This window comes from Nematostella vectensis, chromosome 5 (genome assembly GCF_932526225.1).
Source record: "Nematostella vectensis chromosome 5, jaNemVect1.1, whole genome shotgun sequence".
NCBI classification, from domain to species: Eukaryota; Metazoa; Cnidaria; class Anthozoa; order Actiniaria; family Edwardsiidae; genus Nematostella; species Nematostella vectensis.
Window position 1 is genome coordinate 6,891,262 of NC_064038.1, and position 18,631 is coordinate 6,909,892.

Sequence of the window (18,631 nt, forward strand, 5' to 3'; positions counted from 1 at the left end):
TTTTTTACAAGAACTTCTTAGAGCCTTATATTTCACCAAGTTTTAAGAACATGCTAAAAACATGCCGAGGCTAAGATAGCAGATTTTGTTTTTCTTTTTTAGTCCTGATGCGGTCTAAAATGCAGAATCAAATTGTGACCAGAGTAACAACCTCATTATTGCTATTGATCATTAGTGTAATTCTTTTACTAATAATTCATTAGGTTTTATATTCTTATATACACTAAAATTTGAGAACATCGTTAAGAACATATTCAACCTTAAAATGTCCCAAAAATAAGAACGGCCCAGCCTTACCTGAAAACTAGACGTTCTTATAAAAAAGAGTGCATCCCCGTCTCTAACTTTTTAGTCCTTTGATATTAAAGCCTGAAGCTAAACACCAGGTAAAAAGGGCTTAGAAAGGTAGGAAATAAAGCTGTAAATATCTGTAGAACGGCCTGTTAAAGCATTCTTGTAAAAATAAAACAAAGGGCTCTGCCTACCTCAAATCCGATATTGGGTACTTGTCCCGTATTCAGCTCACTTGAACCGATAGCTCCCACTAAGTAATGAGAAAATGATTCTCAACTACGATAGCTACTTGTAGGCTTTGATAGTTTTTCCGGCACGAAAATCCCGAAAACACGATGTTCGCATACCATGGCCGCCATCTTGGATAACGCGATCCGCAGGAGGAGGGGGAGAAAAAATGCGTGGCGTGGGGGGAGGGGGAAAAGAACTTTTCCCCCTCTCCCCCTTCCCGGCGCATTTTTTCTCCCCTCCCCGCTGCGGATGGCGTTGAAGGCTGTGGTTTCCTGTGGCAAATCAGCGAGCCCGCAGCATATGGAGCTAGATACGAGCATTGAATTATCCGCCTCTCGCCCCTCCACATCAATTTATCTCGTTTGCTCGTCACAGGGTTCCCGTGTTTATATCTTCTTTTCGTCTTTGTTTTGGATTTCTAAACCCCTAAGGATGCTTGCAGTGGAGCCTATTTAAGGCTAAAGCTTATGACATTTTGTTCGCTACACAATATTCAGGAAAGGTTGCGAGAAAGGTACTATTTCATTGACAAATATTGCACCCTCAAGTCAAAGGTTAGATTAACACTTTTAGCTTGGAACCAAGCCAATGAACTGCGATTCTTTAATTTTAAATGGCTGGTTGTGTTGTTTTGTATGGTTGTGTTGTATGATTGGGCGCAACACTGACATGGCTTGCCTTGACCATTGTTTCAAGGGCGTGCTCTTAATGACGGAGTGCAAACGGTCTTGGTGACTGGTTACGCGCTTAGTGCTATCAATATTGTTTTAAGGACATACTCCAAAAACAGAATGTGCGCAGTCTAGTTGACTCTGGTAAGGTTGGTTCTCACTAGGACGAAAGCGCAAGCGTAAGCGCAAACGGAAGCGCAACACAAGTGAGAATCGGTCAAACACAAGCGCAAGCGCGAGAAAATCAAGCAGTTGTGTTCTATTGCGCTTATGTTCTAGTGAGAATCGGAAAACTACGTGCGTTCCGCTTGCGCTTACGTCCAAGTGAGAACCAACCTGTGGCGCGCTTTTAGCTATGTATGTTTACCATCAAGTTGATTCTCGTCGTCGGAGCTTTCCTTGTCTGCTACCTCCTCCAACTCCCCCCTTCTCGCTCGCTTGATGGCATTCTAGAGGATCAAATATTTCAGTAGACAAAAAATAGTCGGTGTGGCTCTACTGCATGCGCAACCTGCACTAAGAAATCACGTGACTTTTTCGGTGACAAACTCGCGTGCGCTCTTCCTTTTGGCGGGAAATAACAAAAACAAAAGCAACTATTCAGCGCTTACGAATCAGCCGGAAAGATTCTTTGTCAGGTCTTATTCTCATTGGAAGGTTTTTTTTTATTTATCGTCGCTCTCTGGCGATTTTTGAGCTTATTTTGAGTTTGCTGCTCAAAAATTTCACGCGACTTAACGCGAGTCGTCTGTTCAACTGGGTTACCCTCTAAGGCCCTGGCCAAACGAGGACACATGTTGCCGGAAACATTGGGGAAACATGTTTTCTAAATGTTTCCGCGGGTGGCCAAACGACCACGAAACATCGGGAAACATGTTTCCTTTGCAGCGCCACGCACACAGTCCACGTCAAGTACAGAGCTCCATAAATATCGAAAAAGCAGACCCGTAGATTAACTTTGATCATTTCTAAGTTGAAAGTAATGTTCTGTATACACAAGGCAATCACGCGAGCTTCTTGGGAGTAGTTTTCTATGGCTATTAAAGTTTAAGACATTATTCCGAACTTGATCATATCTCTTCTTTGTTGGATGTGTCCCATAGACATGTCCTATATTCGTAAGACACAATCAAACGCTCTATTTCGTCTGTCCAGAGCCTTTCCCTTTTCTTTGTTTTTTTTTCTGCAAAACAACGACATCTTCGTGCGCCATTTTGATTTGGTACACCGCGAGTGTTGCCTGACAACGAGCCTAGAAATTGTTGCCTTGCGTGGCCAAACGAAGATACATTCGGGAAACAATGTTTCCACGCGCTTGGAAACATGAAATGTTTCTCCCTTGCTGTGGAAACATTTTTTGTGTCCTGGACACACAATTTGTGTCGTGCAACAATGTTTCCGTGGTGGCCAAACTGGAAAACATTGAGGAAACATGCGCGCGGACAACAAGTTTCTGGCAACATGTGTTCTCGTTTGGCCAGGGCCTAAGGAGATTGTCACGCAGGAATAAGTCACACATGTAGTGAAGTGATATTTAGCATCTAGAAATTATATACTGATCGGCTGTCAGCTTATTGAAGTCCACGGAACGACTAAAAGCATTTTGTTTAGCTAACCTATCACTTGTAACAACGAGAGTAGACTGTAGTTTGGGGCGGTACAGGTACCGGGCTTTACTTCGCTGTTACCAACTGGAGTTTTACAAGATCTGACTGCGGCTTCTACCGCACCTCTTTTTATATGGTCCTACCACGGCGTCCCTTAGGTAATCCGACACTGACAGCCATGGAAAGCTTTTAGCTCTGTTTAGACAAGGTTTCAGCCAATGGGCGTCCGATGAACGAATTACCCCCCCCCCATGGGTGTGTCGGTTTGTTACCCTTGGGCTACCGTGACTTACGTAATGTTTACATGTTGCTACTGACTACGGTTGTCACACACTAACTTGTCACACTGCTAGTGCACATGGCAAGATACACACATGAATATAATGATTGACAAGATTCCAATCATTTTTGCACTCAAAATCTTAAAATGTACTAAAACATAATTTCATCGATGGCTAGGTCTGGAGCTTACTTAGGGTAAACCTTGTGTGAACTCAGACCTAACTTTCCTTATTTAGTTAACGGATACAGGACTAAAACAAATGCTCAAAACTCTGTTCTCCAGTACCACTTGAAAAGGGACGCGGTACGCCCATAAGTTTCCCGAGCAAAAGGTCAATCTGCTAAAAATATGAACTGCTTGGCTAAGCAATTTCTATGCGAGCGTTTTAGATTTTCCTGTCAAACGCGATAGGTTAGCTAAACAAAATGCTTTTAGTCGTTCCGTGGACTTCAATAAGCTGACAGCCGATCAGTATATAATTTCTAGATGCTAAATATCACTTCACTACATGTGTGACTTATTCCTGCGTGACAAGATCATGTATTGTAGCCCGCGTTGTATCATGCGTAACATATGACATCGATCTCATAAGATAAAAATGCAACAGTTTCCAAACACAAATTATATTTGATTTTTCCCATATTAATTTGATACCCATCGAGCTTAGCTTTAGAAATATACATGTTTGCTTTACCTGGACTAACTTCTTTTTCCCAAGAGATTCCACCTGCTCGATGACATTTTCAAAAGGGAACTTAGGGTACAAGCGATGTGCCCAGTGCTCAAATCTCTGCAGTAACACCTTGACATCTGACGCCTGGATGAAATGAGACAAAACAGACCTTTTAGAAGAGAAAACAGACGCATTGGCAAAAGCACGAGCAGTCCTTACTATATGCCACTTGGTGGGACGGGGGGGGGGGGGGGGGGGGGCATGCATTGCACTTTCAAGCGTTTTTGATTCTCCATGTTTGATGACACAAATACACCTTGCAAGTTAAAAGAGAAACCGATTGTTGCATACATAACAACGACATGACGCATTGCACGGATCGGTTTTCTTTTATCGTTTGTCACATAAACGATGCGTGCAGTATACAAACTAGAAAAGGTCTTAGCTGGCGAAGAAGTTCGCATCACGGTAAAAGAGCGGCCAAGGAAAACAGCACTGGGTCCTTGAGCATGCAGCAGAAACGCGTTCTAAACTTGTTAATAGGTTTCCAATTTTTGTAGCGTTCAAAAGGTTATGCCGCATGTTTGAAAAATAGAGTCTTAAAACATGGCAAAAACGAAACAATGTCATGGTGTAAGCCACCCGTTCAGCATTTCTGCATTTGTGTTGCATGGTATAACTAGAAAGACTACAGACAAGCTGTAGAAAAACTAATGGTTTGCGTTGGCGTGGTGTAGACAAGATATAAACGAACACGAGGTTGAAAAAATATGTTGTACGCCTCTGTGAAACAGAGCAGTTGCGTTTCGAGCGTTAGCCCTTCTTGGGAGACGACGAAGGGCAAAAGCTCGAAACGTCAGCGCGACTACTCTGTTTCACAGAGCCGTGCAACTTTTTTTCAACCTTGTGTTGAATTATAGCTTTGAATTTGTGTGGAATAGACCAAATAGAACCACAGGCTGTTTTAGCCGCTGCGAATTTTGCCCGTCGCCTTCTGTATATAAAATAGAAGGCGACGGGAAAAATTCGCAGCGGCTACAACAGCTTAAAATGGCAAATAATGGCGGGTTTAAGTAGCAGCAACGTCAAGCTACTGTTTTATTACCAAATCAGCATTTTTATTTAAACGAGAGTTGTTCGCTCATACAAACTCTGTAATAAACCTTCACTAGCTGTGAGCCTGGGCTACCTGCGGCTCGCTTGGTTGAGCACAACAAAAGAAATGTTGGCAAAGTGTTTCGCATGAGTTTGGAGATCTCAATCACCATATCACACAACCTCAATCCACAAGCAGCATGAATTACAAACAGCACAACATTGCCAAGCCTAGCGTTGAGAGTATTTCTTCCCAACAATCTAAGTGCGGTTCGGGCGGAGCTATGACGCGCCTAGGCAAACTTGTGGCATCACTGTAATACAAACACACCGAACGTATCGCTTGGGTGAACACAACACACCACAAATATTTGGTATTTTGGGGCAAAAGATGTTCATTACAATGCATTTGCAAATTCCAAACAAGCTTGCCAGCTAGCAACTGCTTTTTAACTCAAATTAATATAAGTTGATGCTTGACGGTGTTGAATTACGGTGGTGCGTCTGTTTACACAACAAAGCGACAGAATGCTGGGTAGCTCAGCAATGCTGTTACCCTTGCGATGTCTGTCCTAGAAATAAAACGATAGCATTTGAAACGAGCAACGCCTGACAGAATTTTGATTATTTATCTAATTGGCGTTCGCAAAGTTTAGAGTTTCAAATTCGTATATTATGAAAGGAGGTACAACATCTAATATATAGTATATATAAAACAAACGCGAGCGCTTATGGGCGAGCCTCGCTTTTATGCTAATCTTAGTAACCGCGCCAAAATTAACAGAAAAGAAGCAAACATGGCGGCCGAAGAACAAACAGTTGACTATGATTTTGTCTTAGACTCAAATATCCATGTCATACAACCAGACAGAGGGGTGAGGGTTCGACGGTGGCTCAGCCATGAAGTGGAGCAACTGATAGACCTGTTTGAGGAAAGGCCTTGCCTTTGGGATGTCTCCAATAAAGAATATTACCAAAAAGGGAACAGACAGCGTGCAGAAGAAGAGATCGCAGAGCAAATGGGGATCACGCTAAATGATGTCAAGTCTAAAATAAAAAGTCTGCGTTCTCAACTTGGACGCGAGATCTATAAAATAAGGACGAGCGAAAACTATGTGCCAATCTGGGTATTCTGGCACAAATTGCAGTTTCTTGCCGACGTGATGCGAGAAGGGAGAAAAAGAGATTCGATGCGGGTGTCGATGGCGATTGCAAGTCCAGATCGGGTTCCCGATATCAAACGAAATGACTCTCCCGTTGAAGTAGATAACAAATGCGAAGTCGTTCATTTAAATGAGCCGATCGACGAAGTCATTCCAACTCTTACACAAGCTGTTCATAGGCCACCCAAAAAAAGAAAACCAGAAGAAACACCACCTAGAGAACTAACACCAAGACCGCAAAATGGCAATCTTCAACAATCAACCCCCTCTAGCCTTGCAACTTGTATTCAACAGATCCTCAAGGAACAGGCTCCGCGAGCAGAGCAAAGGGATCATACCCCACAAACAGACTACAGGGGAGCACAGTGTGCATTCTCTGTTTACATTTCTGAACGGTTGAGAAAATTCGACCGGAGAACGAGAATAATTGCTGAAAAACGAATAACTGACATTCTCTTTGAGCTCGAAATGGAAACTCATCATCTTGAACAGCAAAACTGGCAAACCCCTTCATGAACATAGACTAACACTGCAAAGACTGTGATGCATAGAGATTATTTTTCCTACTTCCAAATCATCATTTCCAAGGCTTGCTTTTTAGCCCAACAGTTACCTCCCATCAACGATTTAAAATTACAGTACCATAACCGCTTGAATAAATGCCATGAGAGGAAGTGCTTATCTCAAAATCTGTTTCATCTCTAGATATATTTTTTACAACCTGCAATGAGTAAACATCGTAAGAACAATAACAAAGCAAGCTTTCGGTAATAAAGCGTTTCACTGTGTATTATGATTCTAATTTCCTTCTAATGTAAATCCCCCTTTTCATAGAATTCTATAAAGCAGAACACATGTAGGCGGGTGCTTATTTGGGAAAGGTGCTTCTTTGTATTTTTACCCTCTCAGGTGAGCGGCTTTTTCGGTGGAGGCCCTTATTTTGAGCAATTACAGTAAATGTATTAGAAATAAAATAGAGTCTCCACTTGTGAGCTTTGTTGCATATATTGAACCTTTGCTAAAATACAGTCATACATTTTGTAAACCATATTTGTTTGTTTGTTCAATTTTACTGATGTAAATATATTTTATATATTATTATGGTCACTATAAGATACCTCCAAATGGAATTTGATTTGCTAACTTTCTGAAAGTTCTTAACCTGCTTTCTGTCTGCTCACTGTAATTACACCAAATCTGATTTTGATTGTGATTTGGTGTGTTCTGCAAGCTTTTGTTCTTAATTTTAAAAAGCTAAACTCTTATCTCAATTCTGTTAATCTAACTCATCGGTCAGCATTGGAAGATCTGGAACTACATGACTGTTGAAAAATGCTGGATTGTTGACAGCAGCATTATTCTAATTAACCCAATTATAATACAAGTTTTTACATAATACTCCTCCAGAGAGGTTTTTCTCTTAAGCAATTTGTGCCAGCATAGTTGCAAGCACAAAGTAAATACACTTTTTTACCAAGTAATACTCTGTAAATAAGTGTTACTTTTAGATATAGCATAATTCACAAATAAAACTGCTAGATATAACATGTCCACAAATTATTACCTGCACTTCCCCTCAGCAAATTTTGGCTGTGTGCCTGAAGACAAGCTGCAAGTCTTAGCTGCCACAAATCAGCATTTGTTTGCTCCATCTTTGGTGTTCAACATGAGGGTTACAAGGTGCAATGGATGCAAAAAATACTGCACATTATCTGTCTGAAAAGTGCCACAGAGGCTCTGAATAACTCTGGTTGCATGCTATTTAAGGATTCTTTGTTGCACACTGACCATCCTGATGTACCATAAATTTTCAACATATTTTTAACATATTTTGTTGATGTTAAGCTGTGTACTGAATCCAACTACGTATGTCTGAAAAGTGCCACAGAGGCTCTGAATAACTCTGGTTGCATGCTATTTAAGGATTCTTTGTTGCACACTGACCATCCTGATGTACCATAAATTTTCTTGTATTGTGGCAGACGTAGGGAATTGCAGGACAGGGTGGTTGTGCAGGGTGGACCCAAATTTCTAAGTTCGAGCGAATGTCAAACTCTAGTGTCAAGCTTCTACTGTACCTAGACTTACTCCAAGTCTACCTCTCCATAGGATAGGATACTGGGGGCAAGCGAAATACTGGGGGCGAGCGACGAAGTCGGGAGAATTGAGCGAAGCCAGCTTTTGAAAATATGAAAGGACTTTTTGAAATCTAGTTTCTACCTTTTGTAAATATTTGCTGTACATGGGGCAGCAACACTATTGAAGATTATTTTGTTGCTGATATTTTTTTCAACAGCAATTTGTTGAGGTGTACATCAAACTCGGTCAAACTCGAGTATTAAGCAAGTGAGCATACAAAACTGTGTTTCTATTTAACATACGCACTGGCCCTGAGGACCCACCACTGCTATTTACAAACATGTACAGCCAATGTTCCTAATTCCATTCACTTTTTTTCTGGTAACAAGTCTTATTATGTAAGGAGAATCTTTGATTATAATTGTTCTGTCTCCCGCTTGTAACTTTGAAGTTGTTTTATCAATTTTCCCAACACCCCACACATAAAATATGCTGTTTATTGTTTAAAATAATTATCCTTGAAATAGTAACTGTTGACTGAAACTGGGTTTATCCAAGCTCAAATAGGGTCCCAAAAGAGGCTACACACTTTCAAAATGATTGAATGTTGTAGCTCAACTGCTTATGCTTGGCTTATGAAAAAGCTAGCTAAGATACAAGGAAAATTCTGTAAAATACTGCTAAGACCTTCACAAAAGACAGAAGCTGTGATAACCTTTTGATACAATGTTGGCTGATATCCTGAGATTATAAACCAACTGCTCATTCTTTTTGGCAACATATTTTCCTTATTGGTATCTTAGCTTTAAATAAATAAAACTATCCTTACCTCGTGGCCTTTTCCCTTGAACTTGATATTGTCACATAGATGAACCAATGCAGGAATGCCCCGATCTGAGCACAGCCTGAACAATAACCACAAGATCAATAACAATACTTATGACTCTCCAGGGCTTTAAATTTAGGGGAAACATGCTGGTGTATTCATGTAATTATTGCCTTCAGCAGGAACAGGCAATCTTTATCACAAACCAGGATTTGCTAAGCCATATCTACCTACAGGGGGCAGTCTGTTACCAAGAAGGGAGGGGGGGGGGGGGTCTGGGAGGTGACTATGTCCAGTTAGGGGAGGGGGGGGAGGGGTGAAGAGTGGATGTGTGACCCTGTCTAACTAGAGTGGATTTTCATGCGATCATTTCTGGAAAGGGGGAGACATGTTTTGCTTTTCAACAAAAAAGTAGTAGGTAGATAGGGGGGGTGAATAGGGGTATGTAAATCCGCCGATCCGCAACATTTTCCGGGCAAATCCGTGGATCCGCAGATATTTTTAGATCAGTATGGTTTGACAGATAAACAATAGCATTGATTGAAATTCATTAAAAATCCGAAATTCGACCGTCAAAGCAGTCAAAATCAGAAATCCGTGCCCAAATTGTCAACAGATCCGTGATCTGCCGTATTCCCAAAATCCGGCAATCCGCTGAAATAATCATCAAAATACGTGAGCACTTCGGGGCTGAATCCGCCGATCCGCGAACCTATTCCCCCCCCCCCCCCCCCCCCCCCCCCCCCAGATAAGGGTGCAGAGGGAGACTCGAAAGATCAATTAATTACACTAATCTATGGTACTAATTTGAATCGATATATAAATCTCCATATAGCAACCGAAAAACGATTTTGATAACCTTATACCTCGCCTCGTTGAGTCTAGGCATTGGCGATCGCTTCTTTGCAACCTTTTTCTTGTCTGATTTCTTCGATTCATCATCTTCATTTGAAGGATCTAGACCAAGTAAACTATCTCCAGGGTCTAACGCAGGTAAAGGCTCAGGAATATTGAACGGGTCATCATCTCCAAATATATCGTCTATGGCGTTTTCCGCTCCACCATCGGCTGCGATGTCATCTTCGAATGTTATCGTTCCACTAGCAGCCGCCATGTTTTCTTTGCGAACTTTCCCGCGCTTTTTTAGGTATGACCGCTGTAAGCCTTGAGGGCTCAGCAGAAGTCTCAAATCGAATATCACGGGATACCTGTGGCTACAAACGGTGCTTTGCAAGATGGCGGAAACGAGACGAGATGCAGATTTGTAAACAAAAAATATCTACCCTTCATGGTTTTATGGTCGAGAAAACAAGTGATAATTATAATGTAGCGTAGCTGTTAGAAGTATAACGAAGATATGAATGCTAGAGGAAACAGGGGTAAAGCGAAAAGCAGCCACTTAAATTCCCATAGCAACAAAATATCCTTCAACTTCCTACATCATGAAAATACGATTCTTTGCAGCAATCACGGCTCACATGCTGAAGCTGGAAACAGGAGAATTTGAGCTCGGGAGTATCCATAGTTTGGATCTGTCAAATATGGGTAAGCTAGATCTGGAAAATGAAGTATTTTGAAAGCTCGAGAAAAGCCTGTCTAAAACATATCTAACGTAACACTTTCTTTTGCAGGTATCCAAGACCTTAGCATCGTCGGACAGTGTACTGGCTTACTATACCTTAATTTGTCGTCAAACAATATCACAAGCCTTACGCAGCTGGGTAAGGGTTGATCTTTCGTTGCATTTTTTTTCCTTGAATAATCATAATTATAATAATAATAAATAATCATAGAAAATCATAATTAATTATCATTTAAATAAGGCTTTTGTTTTCAGGGAATTTGAAACTTCTTGAGATGTTGGACTTGTCATCAAATAAGATCTCATCTCTCAGTGAGTGGACCAGATTACTTGTTGATTCCATTAGTGCAGACAAGAAACAGGGCTGGGGGCCCTATTCTATGGGAAAGGGGGGATGTTATCCCAACACTTCGGACCAGGGGGTTCCCAAGCTGGCCTGACAGAAAAGATTAGAATTAAAATTTGAATTTCTTCTACTTTTTATTTTTATTTATGTCTGATGCAAAATATATTTTAGATGGAATGGAGAATCTAACAAACTTGGGCTCAGTCAACCTTGCCAGTAATATGGTCATGAGGTAATATTGACCTTATAACATGAATTTCTTTAGGTTTATTATATCATTCTATGTCTTCTGCATAAATTAAACATATTGAGGGTATTTTTCTCTCTTTTGTTTACATTTAGAAAAAGTATTTTCTGTTATTCCTCAAATATAAAATAACAACTATACATATTTCTACACTATCATTTATTCCAGATATTTTTGTTTCATTGTAGCATTGATGAGTTGCAGTGTCTTTCTGATCTTGAGAATTTGACTAAGCTACGTTTGCAGGATTTTGTTCGGAAGCAGTCAAATCCAGGTATTTTATTTGAATTCATCTGTTAACAAGGGCAAAATGTTGTTCACATGTTCCAGTTGTAGTTCAGTAATAATAACCAAACCCTCTCATCTTTCTTTTTAGTTTGTCAGAGCACAAAAGACTACAAGAAAAGAGTGCAAGAGATTCTTCCTAATCTAAAAGTCTTGGATGGTAATGCACAGAGAGTAGATGTGATGAAATGATGACTGGTTATTTTTGTGATCCAATCATGCATTATATACTACCGCCAAGGCCACCCCCCCATCTCTAGTAGCAAAAAATACAGTAAATGTATCTGAAATACAGGAGAAAATGCCTTGAAAGGGTCTTTTTGGCCCTCACCTGTTGAAAATCCTGGCTAACGTCGCTGACTAACATCCTTATGCACCTGCCTACAGACACCTACAAGCCCTGATCAGACCCAAAAGCTAAATTTTCAAAAACAGAGAAATTGTGGCAATGATATTCTTTAAATCTCATGTCTATTTGACAGGTAAAAAAAAATCTTATGTGAATTGTGATTTCAAACCTTGAAATTTGTGAGACATGACATCTAGTCTAAATAACAATTTCTTTATAATATTTATTTTCCACAAGAATGGCCAACTTTTCCCACAAGAATGAGCATCACCAGTCCAACTGATATACTCACCTCCTCCAAAAGTATCTTATTGAAGAATTGTCAAATCCATAGCATCAACCCAACTTGTACAGAAATCTTGTGAAATCGGGTAAAATACAGTAAATATGTGAAAAAAGAAAAAAAACACACGAGAGCAATGCAGGTGAATACAAAGAATGTCTGAACATTCTCACAAAAATTAGGCTTGTGAGGAGGTCCAAAATCTTGTGACACCCGCCTATGGTGCCTATACAGAGTTGTGGCAAAGCAGACCACTGAACAATCTCTTTGTTATGACCAAAAGAACTAAATATGATATATCATCTCAGTTGCATTCACCTCTTGTCTGCCAAAATGTGGGTCATTCCCAAAAGGGTCTACATGCTATCCTTTTTCCATTATACCTATGACTGTACAACCTACTACAACCAATCCAGGCTACGCGCCTGCATTTGATACAACTGATACAGCCATATGAGAACAGGGTGTAGAGGACCCAACAACATATTGGCATCTTTGCTGAAACCTTTCTTTTCCTTTTTTATAGGGGAACTGTTAACAGGCAGTGGAAGCGAACTGTATGCAATATGTGATGAAATGGAAGCCATCCTTCAAGGTAGTAGAAGTTCACATCTTTCAGGCATGAGGTTGGTGTATTGATGGTCACATTTTAACACCTTCTTTGTCTGTGCAACTCTGTTGGAAAGTCCCAGCTTGTTTCTTTCATGGGCCAATGCTGTGATAATTTACACTATTTGATCTTACTTCTCTTTACTATAGCTCAAAGCTAGCCTCACTCTCAAATCCAGGTGGCCCTGGTGGTGTTGGAGCTGAATTGTTACCTCCGACCAAATGTTTTATATACCCTCCCCCCCCCCCCTTTGGGCAAATCCTGGATCTGCCGGTGCCCCTTGACCATATGATTTCCTTTTCCTAGAAACTTTTCGTTTGAACTTATAACATAGGACACCATTTGGCTAACTAAACACATGTCATAGCACTATCTTGAGTGGACGCAAACTCAAAGTTTTCATTTTATATAGGCCTATTTTTCCAGGTTGTATACCTGCCAACTCTCCCGGTTTTGCCGGGAGGCTCCCATTTTTTTTGTCAAATCTTGTAAAACACTTGTGATTTACTAATCATCACCCCATCATGTACCCCCTCCCCTCTCCCCCTAATAAAATCTCCTGTTTTTTTTAAGTCTGGGGGTTGACATTTAGATATATACCGTTTACTGTAACTTCATTTAGATACCGTTTACTGAAACTTCAAGTGCATCATGTGTTGGCACAAACAAAAATGTTACAGCTTTTCCAACCGAAAGACTATTAACAAACCAAGATGCTTTCTATTAATTCCTATCTGGTTTTTATTTGATACCCATCAAGCAATGAGGTGTACCGATCAGTAGCACAGTCACCTATCCATTTTGTGTTACACTAGGTTAAAAAACCAAAATGCTTTAATTTCCCTATTCAAAGGTTCTACAGGCTAATTATGAAGTATGTTTTGACAAACAGTTGAAATTATTTCATATTTTACATTATTTCATGATTTTTGTGATTTTTTGTGTTTTACCCACAATGCTTTGCGGGTGTGGCTCCCACTACAATATCACACAGAATACAGTATAAGTAACACTAAATACTTTAAAATGTCACTTTTCTCAAAGAATGGCAAGGATGGCTTCATTTTCCTTCAATGGAAGCTTGTAAATAAGTTTCTTGCCTCTTTTCTTAGTGGGGAGGTCACCACAAATATGGCGGACAGTGGCCGCATAAACAACTGCAATCCGTTTTTCGTTTAAGGTGAAAGTCATGTCATGAATATTATCACGGAGATAAAAATGCCCTTTCAAGACAGACTCTCCTCTCAGTGCAGTGTTGTGGTAATCATCAGTGTAGTCATGTTCTAGCTCCTCAACACCTGCTGACGTGACTTTGAGGAGATAGAAATCGTACATTCTATCACCTTCAGCCTCAATGGCAACAGTGCTGCCGCACGCAGCCAGATCTGCCATGTGTGATGCTGTATCATGTTCAAGAGCAGGCTGCTCTGTGGCTTGACGAGTGATAGCAACTGAACCATCTCTAGGGATAGTCACTTCTTTCCACTCATCAAGCCATGCCTTATTGGTACATGAATCTTCATCTTTCACAATGCAGCTCACACAGTAGCATGTCCGATGCCGTACTAGGACCTTCTCTTGCTGGGGAAGTGTCTTGACACAGTGCCATTTTCTTATGCCCTTTGCTTCCTTGAACTTTCGCCCATCACGGTTCCTGGAGACTGCACCCTCTCCTTTTGCAGGAACATAAAAGAAAACACGGCGCGTCAGCTGGGTAGCCGTTCTACGAGCAGCATAGCTAGTTGCTGCTGGCTCTGTAAAGTTTGCAACCAGATAAGCATACATGTCCTTTGCAGAATTGATTTTAGCTTTTCTGCGTAGGACGGCTTGGCTGGTTTTCTGCTTTACATGAGAGCCAGCAGCATCTTGCTCTCCTTTAGCATGGGAGGTTTCGAAAAAGCTTCTTTGGATGGGATATCCAAAATCTGCCAGAGAACATGACAAATCTCCAATGCAGTGTCGTGACTTATATTGTGCTGCGCACCCATCTGTAAATTCATGCAAGAGCTCAATGCTATAGCCCACATCGTTGACCAGGTAATCATGAATAAGCTCTTGGGCTTTGTGCACACTGTCATGGTCTTGCGTCGGATCATCGGAAACCACAAACAAGTGCTCTTTGATCAAGTGTGGCTCAGCCTCTGTGCTTGTGATCCCGTCTTTACTTTCAACAGCATGGCGATGTAAGATGGTAACATGTAGAGAAGCCTTGGTTACGTCAAAGAACTCTGATTGGATCTCATCTTGCTGGCGACACGCATACCCCTCAGAATAGTCGTGAATGCACACGACATGGCCAAGTGGCAAGTGTTCCAAAAGATTATCAAGTTGCTCACGTTGCCATTTAGCCATGAATGAATGCAGGGGATAGGCTTCCAAAAGCTTTTTGAAATATGTAAACATTTCTGAGGGTGGTGTTTCTTTGGGGACCAAGGCTATCTTCTTTTTCTCTTGACCATTGGCAAGGAATTTTCCAGTGGGTAGGTACTCGTACCTAGACCAACAAACACTTCCTTCATTGCTAGACTCCTCTGGAAGTAGTTTTATTTTCTCCACAGAGCATCTGTTGCAATCTCGCTCCAAGCACTCGATTTTATGGTGCTCTATCCCATCTTCCTTTGAGCATAAGGTTGCATCAGCCGCTTCTGTCAACGTTTTGAAAATGGGCGACTCTTCGCTCTCGTTTCCCGTCGTCTTGACCACACCCTTTCGAAACTTCATACATGCGTCGAAAAGAATTTTCGTTTCGACATGTTTTCTGCAAAGGCAAGATTTTCTGTCCCTTTCTCTTGCTTGTTTTACAAAGTAAGGTTTTAACATCTCGAATTTGCGTTGCGCTACTTTTACTTCAGGGTGAAGCTTCGCAAATTCCTGGAAAGCCTCCGTTTGGCTCGTTTCGAGAACATGCTTGGGGTGGGTTAAATACTGTTTTTTGCCAACTCTGTTTTTCACAAAGTCACTTTTGTCTCCTGTAGGACGACTAGCCGAACTGGCCCAGAAGCAGTAAATTTTTTCAACGTCTTCTTCTGGGAGCGCATCTCGTCGTGTTTTTCTTTTTACATAAAGCCAGCTTTCTCCTTCTCCCTTTAAAATCTCCTCCCTTGTTTTGATGGCTTTACTGATGCTCTTTTCGTTAAGGCCGACTAACTTTCCTAGGGACTTTTTTGCTCTCGACTTTTTTATATTATCTCCAAAAGCAAGTGATTTAAGTGCTTTGTAGGCAGCGCGTTTTTCGTTCGATCCCGAACGTTTGACGTGTTTCAAACCTTCAGAGATGTCCGACGCGAGGGCTTTCAACGTGTTACTTTCTTTTTCTTCTTCTGGAGTTTTCACTACCCCTTGCCTGGAAAGTATTTTTCTTGTTCTCGGGCTGTTTATCAAAGTTTCTAGTACTTCGGCTTTTTTCTCGGGAGTTTGCGGAAGTTTATCTTTGACCTTGTCAGTAACACGTTTTTTGGACGTGCGGTTCTTGAATCTCTCCCCAGTGTTCTGCAAAATTTTTTTCTCCTGTCCTTGTTCTTCCTTATTTTTCTGGCGGTATCTACGGACCCTTTCCCTTGTCTTTTCTCTTGCTATTTGTCTTTTTCTTTCAAGTTCTTCTCTGGCGGTAGCTCGTTGTTCTTTGCGTCTCTTCTTTGACGCAGCTTTCTTTATTTCCGTTCTTGTTCGTGACTTGCCTTTTGTCTCCTCTCGTCTCGCTTTTCGCCGCTCGATTACTTGAGCTATTTTCTTGTTGCGATTTTTCTCGTAGTAATCTTTGTCTTTTGCCCTTTTTATTTCTTTTTTCTTGAGTGCTGCAGCTTGCTTACGTGAAACAGGATTTTCCATATGAATATTCAAAGGTTAGCTTGTGTATTGTGTTGCCGAATGACCGACTACACGTGCTACGCACTCTCTGTGCAATACCCGCGGGCGTTTATTTTTAACTTATGACGCACAAAACCCCTGCATTTTGTGCTGGGACCCCCATAAATCTATTGTTCTAGGCATGTGATCTCGTGGAAGTCTTCGAGGACGAGGAAAGAAGCAAGCAGAGACAATATTTTGAAACATTTTAGCAGTTTTTCTTCGCGTTTTCTTCCAGCTGTAACGCTCGTTACGCTTTGTGAGCACTGTAATAATGCACAAAAGTGTTTCCGAATCATTGAAATTTGATTTTCTCGCTCAAAACTATTGCAATTCGGCTGAAATCTTTAGGGATGTCGGCTAAACACAAGCCCAAAGCGGGGATGTCGTAGTGAGTACCGTTTGATAAAAGTACTATTACTAAATTTTGTGTTTTGTGATTGCGATGGTGTAAAATTAAACTCATTTTCAATGTAACAGAAAGTGTTTCCGAATTATTGGTTGTCTTTTTTTCGCAAAAACTATTTGGTGGATTGTCTGAAAACTTCGCTTACAAGGAGTTTATTTGTTGCCCATCATAAAATTAAAATTTAGTTTATCACATTTGTTTTAATAGTACCTAAAATCGGTCATTATTTGTGGAGCAGGTTTGTTAATAACACGAGCGTTACATGCTGTTTAGACGCATCATCGATATTTTGTAAATCTTAATATCTGCAAATACAATAAATGAATTTGTTTAAAATTACTTGTATATGTTTGTTATATTATTATCCTTATTTATGTCGGTTCAATTTAGCAGATTTTTTCAAAGCCTTTAAGAAAATTTAACTAAAATGTTATTTTGTGATGCGGTGTTAGACCGGAAATGTAACGCGTTACATTCTAAATTTGCTGTGTTTATTAAATTTCTAGATTTTTGTCAAGAAATGTCTACTCAGAAATATAATATTTTTTCCTTGGTCTTGTAAATTGGTTATTGGACTACAATTATAAAAAGTTTCATGTGAAAAGCATAAGAACTGAGAGAGATATATACTATTTTGTGCGACAGTTTGTTGTTTTTGCTAAAATGGTGCCATGATTGTGCTACTGATCACCATATATGGGTTATCCAAGTGCAACCTTTGTGAAATAGTTATTTTTTTTCTGCAGAGCATGATGAGGCACCAGGGGATCCACTGGCCTTCAAAACAGTTCCTTGGGACATTGGTAAGCCCGATCTCCTGGCTTTCAATCAATTCCATAGAACATTGGCATACCTGTCAACCTCCCAAAATCTCAAGGCTTTTTGGGGGGAGGGATGGGGTATATTCATTTTTTTTGGTGGGGGAGGGGTGGGTTTAACCGACGTTTGCTGTATAAAAAGCTCTCACAAAAAATTCACCTAAAGATCTCACGAGGGTGTTAGTTAAATTGCGCTACACAAGGGAATTATTGTTTCAAATATTTTAATAGAAAATAGGCAAAATGTTGATTTTCTATAGAATAATTTTTCGGAAGCGATAAAAATCGCTAAAAAGTGGGAGATTTGGTGCTCAACGTGGGACAAGGGGTCCAAAATCATGAGATGAGTTAAGAGAGTTGACAGGTAGCATTGGTAAGCTTCTTCACAAAGGGTTTTACCTTAGAAATCTCTAAACGTTTTCTCTAAAATAATTTGTAGAGAAACTATGTGAGCCAAGCAAAACTTTAAACCGTAGCGAAGAGGAGGCCAAACGTGGTTTTGAAGGTATCCTTTTTTCTTTCCACAACCTCATTCATACAGATAAGTGTTGTTGATTCTTCCCACTTATGTTTTCAGAAGTTTTATCCCACTGCAGGAAGATAAATGAAGAAGCCCTTAAGAGTGTTAAGGATGCTAACGAAGCACTGTGGTCACCAACACAAACCTAGTGTAATGTAATTGTGGATTAACTTTTTACCTTTTATTAGTGCACGACATGGTGGCTTACTGTATAACTTATTTGGAGTTTGCCTAGGCAGGACCTCATGTCTGTTAGCAACCCCCTTGACACACCATGAAGGTAGCCTTTAAATAAATATAGTTTAATATTACCAGTGGTTTAACAAATGATCTGTCAGTGAGCCTCAGTCAACCACACTACAGATGCTTTTGCATGTGGATTTTTTTTATTTGGCCACAAAAAGTAGAGATTTA

The 18,631-nt window shown here is 40.5% G+C and overlaps 4 protein-coding genes across 4 annotated transcripts in view; 2 read left to right on the forward strand and 2 right to left on the reverse strand.

The window, feature by feature from the left end:
* The window catches only part of LOC5504595 (TIMELESS-interacting protein), a 12,616-nt gene extending 2,536 nt beyond the window's left edge, over positions 1-10,080 (reverse strand). Inside the window, exons 1-5 of the mRNA XM_032372913.2 lie at positions 9,789-10,080; positions 8,926-9,001; positions 3,781-3,903; positions 1,564-1,645; positions 486-544 (exon numbers count right to left, since the gene is read on the reverse strand). Of these exons, the coding sequence (XP_032228804.2) occupies positions 486-544; positions 1,564-1,645; positions 3,781-3,903; positions 8,926-9,001; positions 9,789-10,036 (588 nt within the window). The 5' untranslated portion in view covers positions 10,037-10,080. The remainder of the gene's footprint in view (positions 1-485; positions 545-1,563; positions 1,646-3,780; positions 3,904-8,925; positions 9,002-9,788) is intronic.
* On the forward strand, positions 5,609-7,067 carry LOC5504596. Its single transcript, XM_001625437.3, has one exon. The coding sequence runs from the start codon at positions 5,652-5,654 to the stop codon at positions 6,531-6,533; it is 882 nt and encodes a 293-aa protein (XP_001625487.2). The 5' UTR covers positions 5,609-5,651; the 3' UTR covers positions 6,534-7,067.
* Positions 10,081-10,128: 48 nt separating the features above from the next.
* LOC5504578 (leucine-rich repeat-containing protein 61) lies at positions 10,129-18,528 on the forward strand. The gene is made up of 11 exons (XM_048727418.1): positions 10,129-10,301; positions 10,387-10,467; positions 10,554-10,643; positions 10,760-10,816; positions 11,022-11,082; positions 11,286-11,371; positions 11,474-11,542; positions 12,541-12,609; positions 17,626-17,682; positions 18,137-18,202; positions 18,275-18,528. The coding sequence occupies exons 1-11, from the start codon at positions 10,280-10,282 to the stop codon at positions 18,364-18,366; spliced, it is 750 nt and encodes a 249-aa protein (XP_048583375.1). The 5' UTR covers positions 10,129-10,279; the 3' UTR covers positions 18,367-18,528.
* LOC125562982 lies at positions 13,429-17,571 on the reverse strand. The gene has a single exon (XM_048727415.1). The coding sequence runs from the start codon at positions 16,450-16,452 to the stop codon at positions 13,663-13,665; it is 2,790 nt and encodes a 929-aa protein (XP_048583372.1). The 5' UTR covers positions 16,453-17,571; the 3' UTR covers positions 13,429-13,662.
* Positions 18,529-18,631: the final 103 nt, after the last annotated feature.

What these genes read in the sequence shown, in the direction of transcription:
- LOC125562982 (XM_048727415.1), bottom strand. Translation starts at nt 16,452, where the DNA reads ATGGAAAATCCTGTTTCACGTAAGCAAGCTGCAGCACTCAAGAAAAAA.
- LOC5504596 (XM_001625437.3), top strand. Translation starts at nt 5,652, where the DNA reads ATGGCGGCCGAAGAACAAACAGTTGACTATGATTTTGTCTTAGACTCA.
- LOC5504578 (XM_048727418.1), top strand. Translation starts at nt 10,280, where the DNA reads ATGAATGCTAGAGGAAACAGGG. An exon ending in AAATAAGATCTCATCTCTCA is followed by an intron (nt 10,817 to 11,021) that starts GTGAGTGGACCA and finishes AATATATTTTAG; the next exon opens with ATGGAATGGAGAATCTAACA. An exon ending in AATGGAAGCCATCCTTCAAG is followed by an intron (nt 12,610 to 17,625) that starts GTAGTAGAAGTT and finishes TTTTTTCTGCAG; the next exon opens with AGCATGATGAGGCACCAGGG.